At 38.4% G+C, this 21,915-nt stretch overlaps 1 protein-coding gene across 18 annotated transcripts in view; it reads right to left on the reverse strand.

Moving 5' to 3' along the window:
- The window catches only part of TRIP12 (thyroid hormone receptor interactor 12), a 144,447-nt gene that overhangs the window by 6,213 nt on the left and 116,319 nt on the right, over window positions 1-21,915 (reverse strand). For 13 of the 18 annotated variants that reach the window (XM_057551521.1, XM_057551520.1, XM_057551532.1 and 10 more), the window contains 12 exons: window positions 20,478-20,629; window positions 18,824-18,996; window positions 18,354-18,427; window positions 18,073-18,272; window positions 17,311-17,438; window positions 15,830-15,981; window positions 15,027-15,169; window positions 13,794-13,950; window positions 12,378-12,476; window positions 4,827-4,941; window positions 4,380-4,534; window positions 3,192-3,356 (listed from right to left, as the gene is read on the reverse strand). In XM_057551521.1, coding sequence (XP_057407504.1) covers window positions 3,192-3,356; window positions 4,380-4,534; window positions 4,827-4,941; window positions 12,378-12,476; window positions 13,794-13,950; window positions 15,027-15,169; window positions 15,830-15,981; window positions 17,311-17,438; window positions 18,073-18,272; window positions 18,354-18,427; window positions 18,824-18,996; window positions 20,478-20,629 — 1,713 coding nt within the window. The remainder of the gene's footprint in view (window positions 1-3,191; window positions 3,357-4,379; window positions 4,535-4,826; window positions 4,942-12,377; window positions 12,477-13,793; window positions 13,951-15,026; window positions 15,170-15,829; window positions 15,982-17,310; window positions 17,439-18,072; window positions 18,273-18,353; window positions 18,428-18,823; window positions 18,997-20,477; window positions 20,630-21,915) is intronic. The other 5 variants (XM_057551523.1, XM_057551528.1, XM_057551524.1 and 2 more) reach the window with 1 other exon arrangement.

Genomic DNA, 21,915 nt, shown 5'->3' on the forward strand with positions numbered 1-21,915 from the left:
GGGCTAATCTTAATGAATCCAATATATGTATATAGCAAATACTGAGTAATACAGTACAGTTAGGAAATTGTAAATACAAATAATGCACTATCTAGTATAAATAATTAACTTTTTTTCTCTGCAAGCTCAAGTCTAAAGAATACCCAGAGATTCTTCATTCGATTACTGTGGGCCCAGCATTAACAAATTTGTATTCATACAGCAACAGTGTGATGAAAAAAGGTTCTAGCAAATCCCTAAGAAAAGTCAACTCCTACTCTGAAGACAAATGTTAAAAAGTTTGTATTATTCACTTTTTAAAATGTTTAAGATCATGAAAGGCTTATATAAAATAAAATTTCTGAATCAAAGACCAACATACAAAACTGCAAATTCTATCTGAAAATGAAGGTATCCAGTATAGGAGAAAGAAGATAAATGACTTTCCAAATTAAAGATGCCTCCGAGTATGAAATTCCTAAAGGTTAAACAGTCAAAGTGCAGAAAATCATTTAAATAAAAAAAGGCTACGAAGTTCTGGTTAACAGTCATTTTTTAAAGAGGAAAGTGAAAGTTGCGTAGGATTACAGATAATTCAAAACACAGAGGAGGGTTAGGGTTAAGGTAAAATACATTGTTGAGAATTTTTACTCCTCTGCAAAAATACACGTTTAGGTCTCTCTCAGTTTCCGGTACATCATTGGATGACACACAAAGAAAAGACTTTTCATTTTACATTTGAAATATTCTTCAGCAAAAGGACTTAAACTCTCCATTTTAACGTTCTTTAACTAGAAAGCTCTCCAAAATGCTATCATTGATAGGAATCTAGAATATACAATATGTCCTTGAGATGTTTAAAAGGAATTAGCTGTTTGTTTCTCTAGACCTTACACGTTAAATTGAAAGCTAAGTTTTAGCCCATTTTCCATGTGCCTTTCAAGAATTTAAACTGCCCAGTGGAAACTCAGCCAGGACAACCTGTTCCGTCTGAATGCTGTGTAAGTAACGAGGGGAGGTGCCTGAGAATACCACCAGTCCTCATGTTCCAGTTGCAAGTTTCTGGAGTGTGGTTTCTGTGCTATGGATTTTATATTTTTAAATTGGTAACATCAGGAATAATAAAGATTAGAAGAACAAATCTCAAAAGATTTGAGGAAGAGAACTGTGGCAGTATACTGCACTGGAGACAAGGGTAAGTAAGAGAGCTTGCAAAAGCTGCCAGAGTGTGGGCTCCGGAGCAGACAGCCTGGGTTTCAGTTCCAGCTCTCCGGTGTTCTAGGTACGTGACCTAGGGCAGGTTACTCAACCATCTGCCTTGGGTTTCTCATGTGTAAAGTAGGGGTAACAGGAATATCTAAATCTCACAGCAGATTAAATGAATGAATACATGTAAGGCTTGTGGAAGAGCACCGTGAGCTGTACTGTATCTGGAGCGGGCGGGGCTGTTTGTGGTGGTGTTCGCGTTATTTTCCTAAGAGATGATCTTAAATAAGATGATAGTAGTTTTAAATTTAAACCTTCAAGTTGGTAAGCATAAACCTTGCTAAAAATCCCAAGACAACAGATTTCATATGGAAAAGAGGGACCTGGCTTCTTTTTTTTTTTTTTTTTTTTCATTCTATTGTATGATGGGTGGGGGACCACATTTAGTGCCATGTCAAATGAGTTTCTTAAATTTTTATTTATTTATTTATTTATGGCTGTGTTGGGTCTTCGTTTCTGTGCGAGGGCTTTCTCTAGTAGCGGCAAGTGGGGGCCACTCTTCATCACGGTGCGCGGGCCTCTCACTATCGCGGCCTCTCTTGTCGCAGAGCACAGGCTCCAGACGCGCAGGCTCAGTAGTTGTGGCTCACGGGCCCAGTTGCTCCGTGGCATGTGGGATCTTCCCAGACCAGGGCTCGAACCTGTGTCCCCTGCATTGGCAGGCAGATTCTCAACCACTGCACCACCAGGGAAGCCCCCTGGCTTCTTTAAACACCAATTTCTCTTAATAAACATTTACCCAAAAATTACCATTAATAATTACCAATTAATATGGGAGATAAAATTTTCTTACAAATCACCTTCTTCCCCGACAAAAAGTATTCTAAAAACCCCATCTACTATAAGCTCCTCTCTAACTTATTAAGAGATGTGACACTTTTTCTAGCTATAGAATCTTAAATCTCTATTCTTATTTTACATAATTTATAAAATCGGAGTTGATTTAACACTGGTCCATGTTACCTGCCCCCATAGAAGATGTCCGACTCTATGCCACTTTTTTTTTTTTTTTTTTTTTTTTTTCAAATCACATTTTTATTTTATATTTATTTATTTATTTATTTATGGCTGTGTTGGGTCTTCGTTTCTGTGCGAGGGCTTCCTCCCGTTGCGGCAAGCGGGGGCCACTCTTCATCGCGGTGCGCGGGCCTCTCACTATCGCGGCCTCTCTTGTTGTGGAGCACAAGCTCCAGATGCGCAGGCTCAGTAATTGTGGCTCACGGGCCTAGTTGCTCTGCGGCATGTGGGATCTTCCCAGACCAGGGCTCGAACCCGTGTGCCCTGCATTGGCAGGCAGATTCTCAACCACTGCGCCACCAGGGAAGCCCCTATGCCACTTTTTAAAAAATACAACTTTGTCTTCTTCCAACGTCAGACACAGAACCACTGTTATTCTCAAATGATTTAATTTTGTTAATGTATAAAGAATATACATTAATAATTTAAAGATCAAGATTACCCATGAGATCTAACAGAGAAACCTTAACAGATGTTACCAAGAAACAGTGATACCTACCATGACCTTTAAAAATATCTTCCTGAGATCTCTCTAGAAACAGATGAACTGTTCCTAAATTAAGCCATCTTTCTGGAAAATCAATCTGTCCCGTGAATAGCCTTATTGATTCAAATGCTTACTAAAAGAACTCAGTATGATAGAGTATCTGCCCATATACATAATGTCCATCTAAAATGTAATAAACAAGAGCCCTATGGTTTTAGTTAGGGGTGTATTTTATTTGCTGGTCAAGCTGTCTGTTCAACACCTGCTGTTATTAAAGGTCATCTTACCAACTGTAAAATCATATGCTTCAGTTATTATAATAAAAATTTAAACTCTTCCAATATAAAATAATAACTGGACCAAATACAAATCACTTAACAAAGAACTCATCTTTCTACAAGAAGAAACTGATCCACTTGACTGTCTCATTTTCTAGGCCTACCTGGGATTTATCTTGTTCAAGTCTTTTCTTCTGTCTGACAATGTCTTCTAGGTGATACACTGATCTGGCTACAACTGGGTCAATGTCAAACAAATCGTGTGACGTCAGCGAAGTTTCCTGCCGTAGCATCCATTTATAAAAAGGTAAGCCCAGGGGAAGGTCCACCTGAAAGAGAAGGTGCAAATATCGCCAACAGTCACACCAAGCTTCTAGCACTGCCTTAATTCTTTAAGTGACACTTCAAGAGGTCATTTTAAAAGGTCAAGTAATCCCCAGGGGAAAAAAACATATTTAAAGAACTGTTTCTCTCAGTACATGAAACTGTCCCCATTTAAACTCAATTTGGGGCCGATATTGTTAAAAAAAAAAAAAAAAAAAAAAAGAATACTGAAGATTCCTATTGAAACACTGGTCCTAAAAAAGAAGTTTTCAATGATGGACATACATTCTCCATAAGGACCTCAATACCAAGAGAGTTTAGAGGAGTCTTACTCAATTTTGGACCAAGTGAACTTAATTCCACTTCAGTCTGTATTATTGCATATTCGGAAGGAAGAATGTAAAAGACCAATTAGTTATAACTAAAATGAAAAAATGGAACTTCAAAAATAACTGATTAACAGCACATTCTTTCAACAACAGTTAAATTGTAAGCTTGTGAATCTGACATCAGATGCAAACGTCTTACACATATTGACAAAGTGTCTCAGAAAATATGAGAAGAAAAAAATGAAGAAAAGTCCAGAAATGTTCAAACCTCTCTGTGAATACTAATTTCTTGGGTTATTTTCACTCCTGAACGTTAATGGAAATTTACTGCAGTTTAGCCACATGCTCATGCTTTTCCTACTGAATTAAAAATCTAATTCAAACACTTAAGTATATATATAATTAAAACCACCCTTAATGTTGCCTGATTCTCTGAACCCTTGCTACTAAAGGAATGGTCCACAGACTGGCACTTGGGTATCACCTGAATGCTGGTAAGAAAATGTGGAAACCTGGGCCTGACCCATGAACTGCTGAATCAAAATTGGCTTTTTAAATAAATTCTCCAAGCAATTCATATGCACATTAAGGTTTGTGAAGCAGTGTTTTAAAATATAGCATTAAATGCAGGGGATTAAGGTACCGTCACAGAACACAGGTACAAAAAAATTGTAGAGAAAAAGGTAATTCTATACTTACCAATCTGAAATCCATGATAGCCTTGGCCATTAATTTTCCTAAGAAGCGAAACTTCATCTTAACTTTTGCGATATGAGCTGGCTTAGCTGTCCTACCAAAGGGAAGCGCAAACAGGCCTTGGAGGTTTTGAATATACTTGGTCCCTTCTTGGCTTCCTATAAAATGAGGAAATCACCAAACTTTAGATGCTATTTCCCAAAACAAGACAGAACCGGTAATTAAGAACATTTAAGAAATTCAGTATTCTCAAAATCAGTTAGCAGATCACAGAATGAAGTCCTCTAGAGCTGGAAGGGCCTCCCTTATTTGATAAATGAGAAAACAAAGGTGAAAAGAAATTAGGTCAGAAAGCCAGGCCCTCTACTATAAGTTAAATATATATAATGAATTGTAAGGACCCTTTACCTGAACTGAATGACAAACTGACTTAGTCACAGATAGTATTACCTTTTGGATTGCTAAGAGTTACTTCTTCCCCTCTCCAGAGACCCAAGTCAGCTCTCTGTAGTTCCTGAGATACAAGTGCATAAAACTCCAGTGTAGGCCCCAGACCTGTGCCAACCTACAGAGGAACAGAAGTAGAACAAGTTAAATTTTAGAATCTGTGCTGTCCTTTTTTTTAAACCTGCCAACCTTTTGGCAATGGATACCAATAGCAACTGTTTACCAGAATGTATTAGAGATTATTTCCCAAACTGTCCTGATTCTCTTCCCTCAGTCCAGGTCACCTGGAATGAGAACTAGCAACCCTTTATTATTTCCTGCTTCCTGTGGCCCCAACATTTTAATTGCATGGTTCAAACTCATATACTAATAAGAGTACCCTTGCAGCTATATACCGTGCCCTCAGGGAACAGATGGCATTGTCTGGAATGGATTTCTTTCCCATTCTCTCTTTGGCGAACTGTTCCCCTGGAACCAGCTCAAATGTCCACTCCTTATCTGCCCAAGCAGTGACTTTGCTTCTTTTTCAGAACTTACATTTTGGCTACTTAAGTACTCACCACATTAGACTACCATGATTTCATTACATGCTTGCATGCCTCACTTAGGGGTAACTTTAATTCACCTTGTATCCATTGTAGTGCCTGGGCAAACACCAGCCATTTAATAGAGGTTTGTTGAATAAAACACAAAAAAAGGAACGTCTGAACCCACGCCAGCACCCCCCAGTTATTCCTTCATGTTCTACCAAGGTCCTATCAGCTCACACCATAAATTAGATATGCAACTAAAGGTAAGTTAATTTCATAGTTTATAAGCTTAATCTAACCACAGTCCTGTCAGGAAGGTTATATTTCACTTACTGATTACTTGTAAATAATGGGTATTATTTCACCATTAACACAGTTACTTTCCCCACTAGCTTAAAGGATTTGATGTAGTCCACTAAACGGTTAACTGTAACTTTCCAAACAGTGACCTGCTTGGGTCTGGCGAAGCTTTCTAGACCCAGCTCCACGTCTCTGTCAGTACTCCACGGCTGTAACTGGCATCAGCATTCACCTCCTGCTGCAGCCAAAGCCTTGGAGCCACCTGTGATGCTTCCCTTTCTGGCGCCCCACGTAACAACCCATCATTAAACACTGTAAGTCCCACCTTCAAAATATGTTCCAAACTGGTCACCACAGCATCTCTCATCTGGCCCAGTGCTAGAGGCTCCTAAGTGGCCTCCGCACTGGCGCTCTCCACACCTCATGTCCTGCTCTCACAGCGTTAGAGTGACCCTCATACAACCTAAGTTCACAGCATTCCTCCACACCCTCCAAAGGCTCCCCATCTCGTTCATGCAAAAGCTCAAATTCTTACCTCAGCCTGGGTGTCCTATGTGATCCCTTGACTCCTATTTCTAGCCACTGTCATCCTTCAACAGGCAGGGAGTTCTGCCTCAGGGCTTTTGCTTCACTTTTCTTTTGCTAAGAGACAGTTTTTCCCCAGATAGTAATCACTACTGCTGAAATGTCACCTCATTCCACCCTATCCTCTCCCCAACATGCTCTATCTTCTTATTTTGCTTTAGTTCTTCAGCACACATCCTACATATACATGTACATGAGCGAATAAGAGTGTGTGTGTGTGTGTGTGTGTGTGTGTGTGTGTGTGTGTGTGTATCGGCCTCCCCAAACTAAAAGCTCCATGACAGTAAGGACTTTGTGTATTTTGTTCTCCACTCACTCGTGAGCCTAGGAGGAAGGTAGGGAAAGAAGAAAAGAAAAAAACTGCAGTAACACCTGGTATCCACCAGATGGTGCTTTAAAGCCAGTTAATCCTAGCTCCTTTTAGCATAATTATCCCAGGCTAAACAGAAATCATAGATTAGATCAGCCTATTTTCTTCATCCAGATACTGTTATTGCTAACAGTAAAACAGACTTAACTTAAAGTATTAAGTGACATGGGCAAAACTGTATACACTTTCATCCCAGGAAGTTTCTGTGAGGGTGGAAGGACCAGGTCACCCCTGCTCTGGGCTGGCCAGCAACCCTGTAGATGGACCTGACCTTTCCAGGGATCTTCATCCTACCCAGCCACTCCCTTAAAAAAAAAAGGTAGGTACTGTGGTTTTGCTTAATTTGTTTTTAAAGGAATGAGGAGATACAAAATTTGCCAGCCCAAAATGTCTCTTTGGCATGCGGATTATTTACAGCTGAAAACAATCAAGGCCCAAAAGACTCAGGAAGAAACTTTGACCTACTCTCTAACTGCCTAAAAGAATTTAGATGAAGGGCCAGTTCCCATAAAAGAGCTATCACCAGAGGTATCTGCAAGGAATATGGGCTGGGGATGTGGGAGGGAAACAGGGCCGAGGGATCAGAGTCCACTCTGTGTCCCATTGTCTCTGCCTGGCCTGGCAAATATTTGTTTACCAAACATTTGCTCCATGTGGACTGCCTTCCTCCCCCCTTTGAAGTCCCAAACCACTACCCCCAACATCCTCTTTTGTCTTTGGCTGAAGACAGTATTTAAGATGAGGGCTTTGGCCATTTTGGTGAGTTACTCAGACTTCCTGTGACCAGCCAGAAGAACCCAGAAGGGTAGAGGAAAATGTCTTCCAAAAGGAAGGAAAAGCATAAAGCTCTAGAAACAAACACAGAAAAACAAAAAGTTTGACAACTTGTGTTATTTGAAACTTTCAAAGTCTTTCTCTTTCAAAAGCTAATGCTTATATACTAGCATATACCATGTGACAGATAATGTTGTGTTTTACACATTTTAGCATTTAATCACTTAAACAACATAATGAGGTAGGCACAGTCATTATGCCCTTTGTTGGGTTATTATTGGGGAGTTTACATAACTAGCCCGACTTCACACAGCTAGTTAGTGGCAGCACCAGGCTCCCCAGTCCATGCTCCTAACCTTTCATTGTCCTGGAGGCATATACCATGTGACAGATAATGGGCTTAAGTGGTTTGCTGAGCCCAGAGACTGGCTTAGTTCCTCCCTGGCTTACCAATCATCTCTATTCAAGAATGGAGCCCATTCTGTTCTGACATTTTGGTCAGGATTCTTCTAGAGCTAGTTAGAAAGGCTTCCTAACAGCCACCAGCTGACTTGTACGGTTGAATCTGGTTTACAACCCGAGGCCCTAAGCATATATAAAGCCAGCACTCCAACCCTTCTTCCTCAATGAAGTCGGCTCACAGAATTTTTTCCAGAGTCATCAGGAAAGACCCATCAATGAAAATCATAAAAATTTTGATTTCTGTATCAGCATTTCAATCCTGACCTGTGGAACAATCAGCGTGATGTTACTGTGAACTTAAGTTTAGGTTTCATGTAAGACGCAATCTGAACAGGGGCATGAAGGATGAGAGAGTAAAGACATTCATTCCTGACGAGAGAAAAATATGTTGGAGTAAAACAAAGTAGAAAAAGCGTGTTTAAATAACCAAGCAGAAAAAGCTGGCTACAGCAAAGGTCTTACAGTTTCATGAGTAAGAAATCTGGACATGTAAACATAAAAGAGCTGTATCCTCTGAGCAACAGGCATGATCGGGGTAGATTCAAAAGATCCCAATTTCTTATCCCAGCCTCCATTCCATCCGCCTCCCATCCCCTCCAGAGCTACTCCCTCCTGCCGTTCACCACCAAGCCGGATCCTCTGTTCAAGCCACACCCTTTGATCCCTTAACCACCCCCCCTCCTTCCTGAGACAGGCTCCTCATGTGAAAGGCTCATTCACTTGGTACGGATGCCACTCACTTTCCACACCCATTCGTACTTGGTCCTGTGTCTCCCCAACTATGCTGTGATCCTGGGAATGCAGGAACTCTGCCGTAACCTGGATCCAGCACTCTGTATACTTAGTACGTAACTACTTACAATTTTAAACTTGATGGCTAAATACTGTTAACTATTCAGAAGTCTTAATGAGGAGGAGAAAATGCTTAAGAAAACGAGTGAAAAATCAAAGTCATGATTAAAATTACTTGGTTAAGTACAGACAGCTTTGTAGATTAAACCGCTACACATACACAGTGCTCACCACGAGCCAGGCACAGTTCTAACTCTTCACCCCATGAACTCAGTCACAACTCTGAGGCTGTACTACAACCCACACTTCACAGATAAGAAAACTGGGAGGCAGAGTTGTTGGCTTTTATAAATAAATAATCAGTAAATGGAGTATTTGAAAATGTTACGTCCATAAGTTTCAGATGCCCAAAAACTTAAGTTTTGTCTTAAAAAAAAAAAAAAAATTAAGATACATCCCTGGTGGTCCAGTGCATTAAGACTCTGCGCTCCCAATGCAGGGGGCCCACGTTCGATGCCTGCTCGGGGAACTAGATCCTGTATGCATGCTGCAGTTAAGAGTTTGCATGCCGCAACTAAAGAAGCTCGCATGCTGCAACTAAGAATTCCTCATGCCTCAACTAAAAAAAGATCCCACGTGCCGCAACTAAGACCCGGCGCAGCCAAAATAAATAAATAAAATAAAAAAAAATAAATAAAATAAATATTTTTTAAAAATGAAGGGAAAAAGGAAGGAAAGTATCACCAGGAGACTCAATACTTCAGAGTCAATATATAGAAAATCATTATTTTGAGTCTTTTGGTGTACTGGCCTGGCTATTTAAAAACATCTCAAACGAAACAAAAGACAAAGATTAGAAAGAAAGTAAAGCTGTCTTTTTTCATGGGTGACATGATTGTCTACAACATGGAACAGCAAACTACAGCTCAGGCCCTACTGCCTGTTTTTGTACAGTCTGTAGGCTAAGAATGGGTTCTACAATATTAAACAGTTGAAAAAACTCTTGAATAATATCTCACAATGTGTGAAAATTATATGACTTCAAATTTCAGTGACTATCAATAAAGTTTTATTGGAACACAACCCTGCTCATTCATGTTTGTACTGTGTACGGCCACTTTCACGCTACAAAGCCAGAAGTGAGGAGCTGTGATGAAGACCACATGGTCCACAAAGCCTGAAATATTTATTATCTCGCTCTTCACAGAGAAGTTGCCCAAGCCCTACAACAATCCTAAATGATCTATTTAAAATTTTTAGAACCAATAATTAAGTTATCAAGGTCACACAGAAAACAAGGTCAACAAAGAAAACTTGTTTCTACAAACTGACAGCAACTGGAAATTGAAAAGAAAGAACAATATTATTTTCAAAACCATCAAAAAACATGAAACATTTGGGAGGAACTTAATAAAACATGTACACGAGAGACGTCTAGACTGCAATTATGAAGCACACTGAGAAAAGTTAAAGACCTAAATCAGCGATGGAGCACTGCCCACGTGGGGAGCTCAACCCCTGTCATGTTACAAGCTGGAGCAGAGGCTGAAGGCTGGGGGCAGAGGAAGCAGAGGTCCGGGAAGACCTGCAGTGAGGACACGTCAGTTCTGGAGTTCTGCTGTACAAGAGTGCCCGGCCTTAACAACACAGTACTGCTCACTTCAGAATGTGTTGAGAGTTTATTTCAGGTTAAGTGTTCTTACCACAAAGAAAAGGGACACACGGATACTTTGGGAGGTGTTGGATAAGTCTATTTTTTTGATGGTGGTGATGGTATCAAGGGTGTTGCATATGTCCAAATTCATCAAATTGTACACATTAAATATGTGAGGTTCCCTGTATATCAATTATACCCCAATAAAGTTGTTATTAAAAAAAAAAAAAAGACCTAAATCAGCGAAAGGCTATGCTGTGTTCACGCACTGTAAGATTCAATACCATAAACATCAACTCTCTCCCAAACTGATCATGATTCAACACAAACCTAATCAACATCCTGTGAGAGACTTCCCTGGTGGCGCAGTGGTTAAGAATCTGCCTGCCAATGCAGGGGACACAGGTTTGATCCCTGGTCCGAGAAGATCCCACATGCCATGGAGCAACTAACCCAGTGCGCCACAACTACTGAACCTGCGTGCCACACCTACTGAAGCCTGCACGCTTTAGAGCCTGTGCTCGGCAACAAGAGACGCTACCGCAATGAGAAGCCCGTGCACCGCAACGAAGAGTAGGCCCCACTCGCCGCAACTGGAGAGAGCCCACGTGCAGCAACAAAGACCCAATGCAGCTAAAAAAAAAAAAACAAAAAAAAACCTCAAAACAGATCGTAGGCCTAAATATAAGAGGTAAAACTATACAACTCCTAAAAAAACACATAAGAAAAAATCTTTGAGACCACGGGTTAACGGAAATTTTCTTGGGATACAAAAAGCATAAACCAGAACGGAAAAAAATTGATAAACTGGATTTCATCAAAATTAACAACTTCTGCTCTTTCAAAGATATTTCATCAGGAAATGAAAAGATAAACAACAGGCTCAAAGAAAATATTTGCAAAACACTTATCTCATAAAGGACTTGTATGCAGAATGTATAAAGAACTCCTAAAAACTCTGATAAAACAAAACCCAATGAAAGAGTGGGCAGAATTCCTGGACACTTCCTCCAAAGAAGATAAGAAATGAAAAGATAGTATCATTAATCATCAGGGAAATGCAAATTAAAACTACAGTAAATCCACTAGAATAATTAAAATTAAAAAGATTGGCAATAACCAAGTTTGGGTAAGCATCTGAAGCAACTGAAATTCACATACTACATTACTGGTGGGAAGGAAAAATGGGGCAGTTACTCTGGAAAACGGTTTGGTGTTTCATATAAAGTCAAAACATACCTAACCAAAAGACTTAGCCATTCAACCCTGAAGTATTTTACCCAAGAGAAATGAAAACATATGTCTACACGAAGACTTGTACACAAATGTTCACAGCAGCATTACTCATAAGAGCTAAGAAAGTGGAAACACCTCAAATGTGCATCACCTGATGGTTAGGTAAACATATGATGGTATGTCCATGTAGTGGACTATTACTATTACTCAGCAATAAAAGGAAACAAACTGATACATGCAACAACATGGATTAGCATTACACTAAGTGAAAGCAGAGTAACACAAATGGCTACGTACTATATGACTCCATTTATTATGATATTGTACAAAGACAAAACTGTAGGGACAGAATACAGATCAATGGTTGCCAGGGATTGGGGATGAAGGCTGGGGACTGACTGCAAAATGGTCTAAAAGGACTTTTTGTGGTGATGGGATTTTTTCTTTATCTTGATGTGGTGTGGTTACAGACTGTATACATTTGTCAACACTTAGAAATGTGTATCTTAAAAGTGTGCATTTATGATATATGAGTTGTATCTCAGTAAACCTGATTTTTTAAACAACGCAGTTCAAACATCTTGAAAGTTATGTTTAAAACCTTTCACTTTATCAACCTAAAGATTACACAAACACTTGCTCTTCCGCCAGGAAAAAAAAAACCCTGTCTTTATTATTATGCAATTTAACCTCAAAAAATGGAGAACTTAGAACAAATCATTCAAGAGAAAACAGAGTACATCTCAAGTTTTGAGATAAATTTCCCAATCATCTTTTAGAATTTCACAGGACCAAGAAACTCTAGTGACATCTTATCAAGAGCACAAGTCAACACAGCCTCATAAGCTCACCTCATTTTCATACTGAATTTCTAACATGGCCCGTGAGCTGCCAAGATCCTGCATCACAGACTCTGCTTGTTTCAGCAGCTCCTCTCTGTTCACAGTACGCTGCAAAGGAAAGTACAAATGTGAGGAAACTTTGATAAACAGGTGGCATTTCTCTCAGTGCAAAAAAAAAAAAAAAAAAAAAAAATTCAATCATTAAAAATTATTTCTTAAAAAAAAAGCACACCTCAGAAAAGGTTTTAAGACATAGCTGCAGTGCTATAAACATCGACAGCATCCTGCTGTACATGAAGAAAAGCTAGATGTGAGTGTAGTTATTAGCTTGAGCCCATGGCAAATTCAGAAAATTCAAGTTGTTGAAGAAAGGATCTCTGTAACCTCCTCAAACATCAATGCAACTCATGGCTGCGGCCCCATGAAATCTCGCTGGGAACATTTATCGTTTGGTGATGGAGAAATAGGTGTGGAGGTGACAGGTGAGCTGGAAACCTACTGGCTCTGACCGGCAGAGATCCTAGAAGCACTACTGCAAACATCTATTAATGAGATGCACGGGGATGAGAAAGGTCTTGACAGATTTCCAAATTCTACCTACACCTTGTTTATGGAATCCTAACGATACAAATAAAGATAAGATTTAAGAACAATGTTTTTTTGTTTTGCTTCTCATTCCTCCCACTCCCCCTTTTTAAGCCATTACTAATAGCTTTTGTGAGACTTTTGGAGATAGAAGTTTGTAGGAAGACAGACTTGAATAAGAATCCTCAGCAAGAAAAAGGCAGATGAACAAAGAAGTCCTAAGTAAAAGGCAGTGCAGTGTGAGAAGTGCAGGACTAGCCTCAGATGTAAATGGCCCAGGGCTGTGTGGTTCAGAGTTATCGCCATGGGGCCGGGATTAGAAGCACACAGAAGATGCAGTCAGCAACACAAGGCTGACTGGTATAGAGACATGAACTATATCAAGGATTTTGTTTGTCTCTTCTAATTGGAGTGATTTGCTAAGAGAATGATGTGGATTTGATTAATTCTACCTATTGCATAAAGGGATCAATTATAAAAGGGAGATATGGTTAGAGTTCTTAATTTAGAAAAAAAAAGGAAGGAGGTCTCAGTAAAAGAAGAGAAGATTCTTCCTTGGCACAAGAGTTATGGAGACTAAAAGAGAAAAACAACTGTAGAAATCAGTACAGAAACCGGGGTGGGAGGGAAGGACTCTTACTGGAGCATAAAGAAGAATCCCAAGAGATCCCAAGAGACTGATAGGAAAATATGGCTAACACATATGATAAGAAGATAAGCAGAGAGATAACTGTGACTAAGATAAGCCTCTAAACCAATAGGGACAGTCAGATGCATCACATTTCTAGTTTTCCCATTATCAGTATGACTTAGCTTTAAATATTTTGGGGAGAAACTTACTTTTTTTCTATCCAATCTAGGTGCAACTCTGCTATCTTGAGAATCAGACTGGTTGATTTCTGGGTTGGTATCAAGTAATCTTTGCATTGCTCGGTCCCGATCAAATGCAGTTACATAAAAAAGCATTTGCCGGGTATCAAAAGGGAAGAAAAACGGGCTGTAAAGAGATGCGATATAAATTTATTAACTGAATTAGAATCAGAAACCATTAAAAAACCCAGCTCAGAAACAACTTTTGATATGATACAGATTAATAATTATAATGTAACCAATAAAAATGGTCTACTCAACTAATTTTGAAGAATTTTCATAATTCTTGCATGAAATTTCTAAGTGATCAAGTAATAATGCATTAAGTAGCCATTCACTATGAAATCTGAAATTCAACCATTAAAATCAAGTCCATCCAAGATCAGCTTTAATCTACCCAATGACCTTCAGTAAGCATAACATGACTAGTGAAGGCGAAATTTTAAAATATAATCACCACCTCACCAGGTTGCCAACCCATCCCATTCCACATACACACAAGTAATGGTTTCACTAAGTTCATGATTTTCCTCTTGGTTTTGGCATTTGTTAAGTCACTCAAAACTGCCAAAAGGCAGCTGCTTATTTTTAAAGAATGAACTCTGCAGTACCAAGGCCCTGCTGCCTCTTGACGTATGATTTTGGCAGTTCCTGACACAGAACTGTCCAGAGCATTTCCTATGATTATCTAAGCATTCAGCATCTATTCTGTACAATATGGGTAGCCACGTGAGAATGTGGGTAGTGTGACCAAAAAACTCCATTTAAAATTTTTCGTTTTAATTCATCTAAATGTAAATACAGCTACATGTGGCTGGTGGCTCCCGTATCCATCAGTGCAGTCCTATAGTCTCCAAGAATGTAGGTCTGAACCCAAACAGGCTCAGGGAGAGAATCAACCAAACTCCACCTTTGGTGTCCAATTTTATGATGGAAGAGGGCTGAATCTCCTCACTAAAAATCCTTGTGTACTTCCCTATTTCATATATAAAGATACTATCAAGTAGACCTAGTACCGGCCCCAGCTCATCTAGCCTGTTTGGATGCTGAAGTTACACTATTAAGCAAGCTATGATCAAAAACCACGTTAACTAAACACATTTAAATAGGTTTGCTAAAGACTATGTTTTTGTAACAAGATATGTAAAGACCAACACAATGATAACACTCCCAAGCCCACCACTACAGAAGTGATTGTCTTACCAGGTTTTTCCTAGTTCAGTAAGCCATGTTGGGATGTTTCCTGTCATGATTACTAAAGGATCCTGAAGCTGCCTATTTGCTTTTGCTGTCAACTTACTGTTAATAAATTCACTAGTTGGGATAATCTCCTTGCACACTGCGTTCTGTAAAATGTTAAACAAAAAAAAAAGTCTATTATGTAGTAAAACATTAGGATTATATTCACTATCGTTTCCTTTATTCCCAAATACGTATGCAGAGTGCCGAGATTTCCCCTGCTAGTTTCCAACATACAGCTTCTTATTGGCATGCCCCAACCCGAATGGCAGCTTTCACAACGCACAGCTGAGACAGCCCAACCCCACGTGCCACTGACATAGCAGCGAACGCTTCATGCAGGGCCAGCTCCTTCACTCTTCCCTCCACTAGAGAAGTATCAAAGACAAGCATTCAACTTTCACTTGAATTTAATACACATCTTAATGAACTTTTAGCTAAAGGTACCTAAAGATTTTTTAACTAATAAATTAATGTTCAATTTTTATGTGGTAGCTTAATTTTATAAATTATAGCTAGAGAATATTTACAAGTCTGCCAAGAGAACTAATCCAAGAACATAGGCCAGGGGAAAAACCAGTGGGGGAGAAGTCCCCACTGCAGAGTATACTGCACTTCACTGGGCTAGGATCCCTGCTGTTCAGCTGAATCATTGTTTCTATTTCTAGTACAACAGGAAATTGATCAAGCACTAGACAGAAACTAAGAAAAAACATGTAATGGACAACACATCAGGGAAAAGTTCAAAAGTAGGCAACATTACTCACATCATACAAGTAATACCAGTATCGACTGATGGCATGTAAAACTCTTAAAAGAAGAATCACATCTAATGAAGGGTCTTCAAAAGTTATATTTTCAGGTGGTGTGGGTATGAGGTAAACTTCTAAAGGATTTGATACTGATGGGCACACTCCATCTAGAGGGCAAAAGATCAAAGTTTGATCAAAGTTAGAAAGGCGGAGTCAATGAAGCCAGCCAGCATCACCTCAACACGCCTAAAAACAGTAACCACGCGTGGGTAAGATTTAACTCTCGGTATCTTATTAGTAGAGTACTGATAGCTTGAACATTTTTTTTCCCTTTTTATCTTACAGATAAATCATCCAGGCTTAGGAAAACTTCACTTTCTCTCCCATACTCATACATTGTAAAGGAGAAAAACTGACTCCTTTGCATTTCTCCTTTATATCAGAAAAATAACTAACAATAAAATGGCCAGAGAGGAGTAAAGAAAAGGTGTTTAAATTTAAGTTCACTGTTACAGAAATTTCCTGGATTTTTTATATCTGGCTTAAAATGGCCATGTAAGACAAACAAATACTCCCAAGTTAAAAATCTGATAAAAATAAGATTTGGTTATTTAATCCAAGACTTAGGACAAGATAGACTGTGATAGTTTCCAAGTAGGACCTGCAATTCCTTTGTTCTTAGATCTCATAAAGTAATAGCATTAAAAAAGAGAGAGATTGAAACTGTTGCCATTTACTTCTACCAAGCAAAGAAATTAAAAATCACAACACTATCTCTGCATAAAAGGGCAATTGTTTTAATACCAAAAACATAGAAAACAAATATCTCAAACACCCTTTTATATAGAAAAAACTGAGTTTTATGAAAAACAAAGTTGCTACAATGCCCTTATTTCTGTGGACCAGGGAAAATTTCATCAACACCAGTGTTTGGAAATCCCTGATAGGGGCTGGTCCCCAAGGAACGCAGCCTATCGGTAAGGCACTGTTACCATCTTATAAAAAAGAAAGGGAGGAAAGGAGCAAAGTTAGACTGGAAGGAAATACTACAAAGGAAGGTAAGTCAATTGGGAGGTTTTACTACTTTCTGTAAGTCATTTTATAACCTAGCAAAACTTTTTATTCCTTCTATAATTGGTGGATCACACTATTATAATGAATAACAATAAAAATTAATAGCCAACCTGCCAATGTCCAGCCTCTTCTTTAGTGCATATGTTCTACTAATGAAATTTGTTTTTGCTTTCATAAAAACATGAATTCTTCATAGAAAGAATGGTAAGTTTTCCCCAAAATTCTTTCAAGATAACTTTTCACTTTCTAGACATTAAAGTCAAGGGTTCAATTAAAAGCAGCCAAGTGTTTGTAGTAATTCATATTTTTATAAATTATATTAAAAGATTTTACTACTAGATATAAATCACTCCATCAAAACCTTCAAGACAGGAAGACTACTGCCCCATGGCGATCTCCTTGCCCCTCTAGACATCACTTACCGTTCCACAACTCATCGTGCTTTTTTGCATTTCTAGGGGAAGTTTTTGTTGGAGCTGTTTGGGCTCTTCCTCTTTTACCACCAACACAATCTTTATTGCTTTCTTCATCCTCTCTCACGGGTTTGTACCTAAAGTAGTAAGAGTATGTAAACCCAAAGTAGATTTTAAAATGGCAAATTATTCTGCAAGGCCAAAGTGCAAGCCACAGACACCACAGAGTTACCAGAACAACTCTCTGAGGGCTATCCTCTCTCCCCCTAGTTGTGGATTTGGAGAACTGCCAATGGGACTGCTTCCTAGAAAAGATCACCTAGGAGGGGCCACCTGAGAAACTCCAGGGGGTGGCTCTGAGAAGAATCACCTTGTTTAAATAAGTAGTAGACATTCACCAACAATGCAGGAAGCTGCATCCAAATGCCTCTAACGGCTCAGAGATGCCAAACTTCGTACTACCTAAAGGAACATCAACTTATGGAGACATTTTTGCCTTATTTAAAGACTTGAAATGAAGCTACTAGAAAAGTAGATGCAAATTATGATTATTTATTGCCCAAACACATTTTCAAGCAGACTTAGTGAGGAAGCTAAATACACACACATACACACACACACAAGATGGAACATTTGAAGTGGCTTTTAATAATAAAACAGAATTTAGAGTCCCCTCTCTCCTTATGCAAGCCAGCCAGTAACAGGAATTCCAAAACACACGAACAGTATCAATGTTGATGAAAAACCAAACAAAATCATTTTCAGACTTGCCATATTGTATGAGTTTTCGTCCAAATACCAGCTCTTCCTAGAGGATTGCTCTCATCATCCGTGGATTCCCGTTCATCTTCAGCCTGTATACTGAACTGCCGTACTGCCTGATACACAGTCATGTTATACGGCAGCAAATGTTCTCCAATGTAAAACTGTAGCCTGTGTCGTACATTTCCTGAATTTAAGAATTGAGCAGCCTAAATAAAGCAAAACAAAATCCATTGAAGCTATAGGCCCTGAACTTCACACATTAAAACTTGGTGAGAACAGCACCTTACCAGAGACTCGTCTATTTCCTCATCAGAGCCATCATCGTCACTGTCTTCATCATCTTCTCTTACTCTTCCATACCCTAAGGACCCAAGAAGTCTGTTAAACTCCTAGCAATTTCATGTGGCAAAGAAAAGCCTATATATACTGGTTAAACTAACATATTCCTAGAAAAACATGTGTATTACATTTTGCTCTACAAAGCAGAAAGATTAAGAAAACTGTCAGATACAAAATGTGATTTCCATTACATTCCACCAGGATAAAGTAACTCATCACCCAATCAACCAAGTAAGCAGTCAATCCCTACAAAATTTAACATTTCTACATACTACATATAAAATAAATGATGAGTACACAAGTTCCTGATGCTAGGTTTTGACAGAAGTAGCAATAGGGAAATAATTTATATATCCCTTAATATTAATTTCACCCCAAATGTACATATAAACACACAATATACATGTACAGAAAGTACCTCTAACTACAAGGTATCTCTCGATAGCTTGCACCAAAGCCAGAGGGTCAATCTTGACAGGTCCACCCTTCCACTGCTTCACATTTGCACAGTCTGGATGTCTTTGTAACTGGCATTTTAACTGATGTGTGTTGAAAAATTTTAAAGCCTGTGATCCTCTGTTGAGAGAAAAGCTCAAGATAATTTGTGAAAAAAAAAGTTATTCTATTATTTTCAAAACCAACACACACTAACTAAAATAAAAGCAAGATAATACAAACTCTGCATTTTTCTTGAGACACAAAGTAGCACTTACCAGTTATGTATATAGTAAAGCCAGCAATTCCAAGTTATTGGAAAAAACTTTTTATGATAAAATAAGAAATAAAAGAGGATGTGTACGCACGCATATGAAAACGTTAACTCAACTTTCCATCTCTGTCCCACCGTGAATCTATGTAAGCGGAAATACCTCACCATCGAGATTTAATTATTTCCCCAGGATAAAAATTCCTGAACCGTTTGGGCATGCTCACTTCTGCAATATTTTGCCATTGCCTACTAAATCCTATTTATTTAAAAACAAACAACAAACCCTCTCATTTTTGCTTTCAAAGATTTCAGCTACAAAATTACTTTAAAATCTAACCTTTAAATTTTACTTTGCTATAGTCTTTTGAGTGAAGCAGTTTAACAGCTATACCAGTCTAGACCTGGTAACGATATTCAACTGCTCATTTCTGAAAAGGTCTGGCAAGAGTAAGACGAGTTTAAAATGCAGTTATCTACAAGGTTCTGTAACGCATGCAAATAGGGGTATGGGAAAGAATATTCCATTATATTGATATATACATATGTAAACATACATATTTTACACAAATTTAGATAAAAATGAAAAACACTATGGTTTTCTCAAATATATTTGAAAGTGTCCCTTTATTTCATAAAAATCTTCCAGGACAGTTCAATAATCAAAATTAAATACCACTCTCTACATTAAATTTCAAAGCAGAAAAAAACCTAGTGCACACTGATCACTTCATTATTCAATAATGCATACTGTTTTAATTCAGCCAAAAATTTAAATGTCTTTAAAATACACCAGACTGTGTTTTTAAAACCAAACTACTTTTAAAAATTTTCTAGGCTGCTAGTCATAATATTCCAGGAAGCATGTAACATTCTGTAAGAACACAACAATGAACTTAATGAATTCTTTCTGTAGCACTTCATGAGTCCTGTAAAACTACTATATTATGGAAAAAAACTTATTTGTTAAAGCCCATCAAAATGCAAAGTTTTTGCAAAACCACTTAGATCCCATATGAAATCACATTATTGCACAGAAAGTAAACATTTTATTATCCATATCTACAAACTTCTTGGAGAAAAGCTTTATATATTAAAGTACATCAATTTAAGGAAAACTAAGCCTATTACAACTTGCCAGCACAAGTTGGTTTTATATTTTCAAAACATCATGTTTAAGGTACGGGGTACGACTTTAGGGATAAAAATTATTTGATTCACACTTTAGAATATTTAATTTCTGTGGTCCTTATAGATGAATGTTCCTTGAGCAGACCAAGATGTCACTAGACCTCTTGCCACCTTACCTCAACCAAATGAAGCATAAAGTCCAATGGCAAGGGCACACCTAGGCAATGATCCTTACCTGCCTCCTGTGCCGTTTCCACTCGGAAAGTCATGCACTTTGACTGGAAACTGTTCCATCTGGCTGAGGCAGTTGTTCATCTTGTGAACTAATGCCAACAAAGGTGCATTACCCACTGGTTCTACTCTTCCAATGGGCTCTTCTCCAGGAAGCTAAAGTTATAAATAAACCAATAGGTTAATAAGCAAGGCCTCATGAAAATGGAATGCTCAACAAGAAAATTTAATAGGTAGTTTTACAAGAGATCTAATCTATTGTACCTTTTTTGATGGAGTTGGTTAGACCAGTGTTTCCAAATAAATTATTTCAATAAAGACATTCTTTCTGCATAGGCCCACAATCCCATATTCACAATTCCTAAGTCCAAAAGGCTTGAAAACACAACTCATTTGGTGGCAAAACCTGACTCAGACAGACACAAGGCCATGTGGAGTCTTTATTCAACCTTTATTTAGTAGGAATAGTCATATGTTTTGCTGCAAAAATATTTAATGTGTACAAAGCACTGTTCAGAATCCACTGGGGATATATCAGGTAATACATGCTGTATATACTGTATGGTAGAACTCGTGAAACCCATCCAGCCCCAAGGAGTTTCAGATAAGAGATTACAGACCCGTACATAATTTTAAGCATGGTATAAAACTATATCCAATATTGCTACACATCTAATGATTCTCAAATAAACATCAATTCTGCTTTAGGTAGCCACACAAGTTAAAATAATACAAGCAATGCCTGCAAACACTGAAAAGACATGGTGACACAGTTTCACACAGGAGACTTGTCCTTAGCCCTACTACACAGCTGAATCAGAGACTCTTCCCTAGGGATGCCTTCTCTGAAGCCATTATGAACAAGCAGAGTGATGCTGAGTCAGCAGTGTCCAGGTTACTGTCTTGCTCTCACTCACTGAGGGTGAAGGAAGTGAAGCTGCTCTGTGGCTTCTGGTCTCATAATCCACATTATAAATGGTGATTAAGTACTCTTCAATGAAATTGTTAGTTCTGTGTTTTACATACAAAATAGAAATGTATCTGTCTACTCTATCTTATGTCTATAGCTACATTATGCCTATTATATTTCCCTTAAAAAAAATATACTGCAAACTGCAATATGTTTAAAAACAGATGTTGAGAATAAAATACATTCACAAGTGAGAGACTACTATTAATGGCTTGTCTGACAGAAAAACAAAGACTCAAGATTCATCAACCACAGAACAGGCCCTTGCTTCAAGTCACCATTTCGTTGTTTTACTATTTACCTGATGTATAAAAGACCAAGGAATCCAACTGTGTATAATAAGCAACCTAAAAACTTTACCTCAATATTTTGACCAAAAACTACTCGAAATTACTACTGGGATGAAAATATACACACTAGTGAACAATGATGCTTAAAGTAAGACACACAGGCATTATTATTAGATAACTTA

This window comes from Balaenoptera acutorostrata, chromosome 8 (assembly GCF_949987535.1).
Source record: "Balaenoptera acutorostrata chromosome 8, mBalAcu1.1, whole genome shotgun sequence".
Classification (NCBI taxonomy): Eukaryota; Metazoa; Chordata; class Mammalia; order Artiodactyla; family Balaenopteridae; genus Balaenoptera; species Balaenoptera acutorostrata.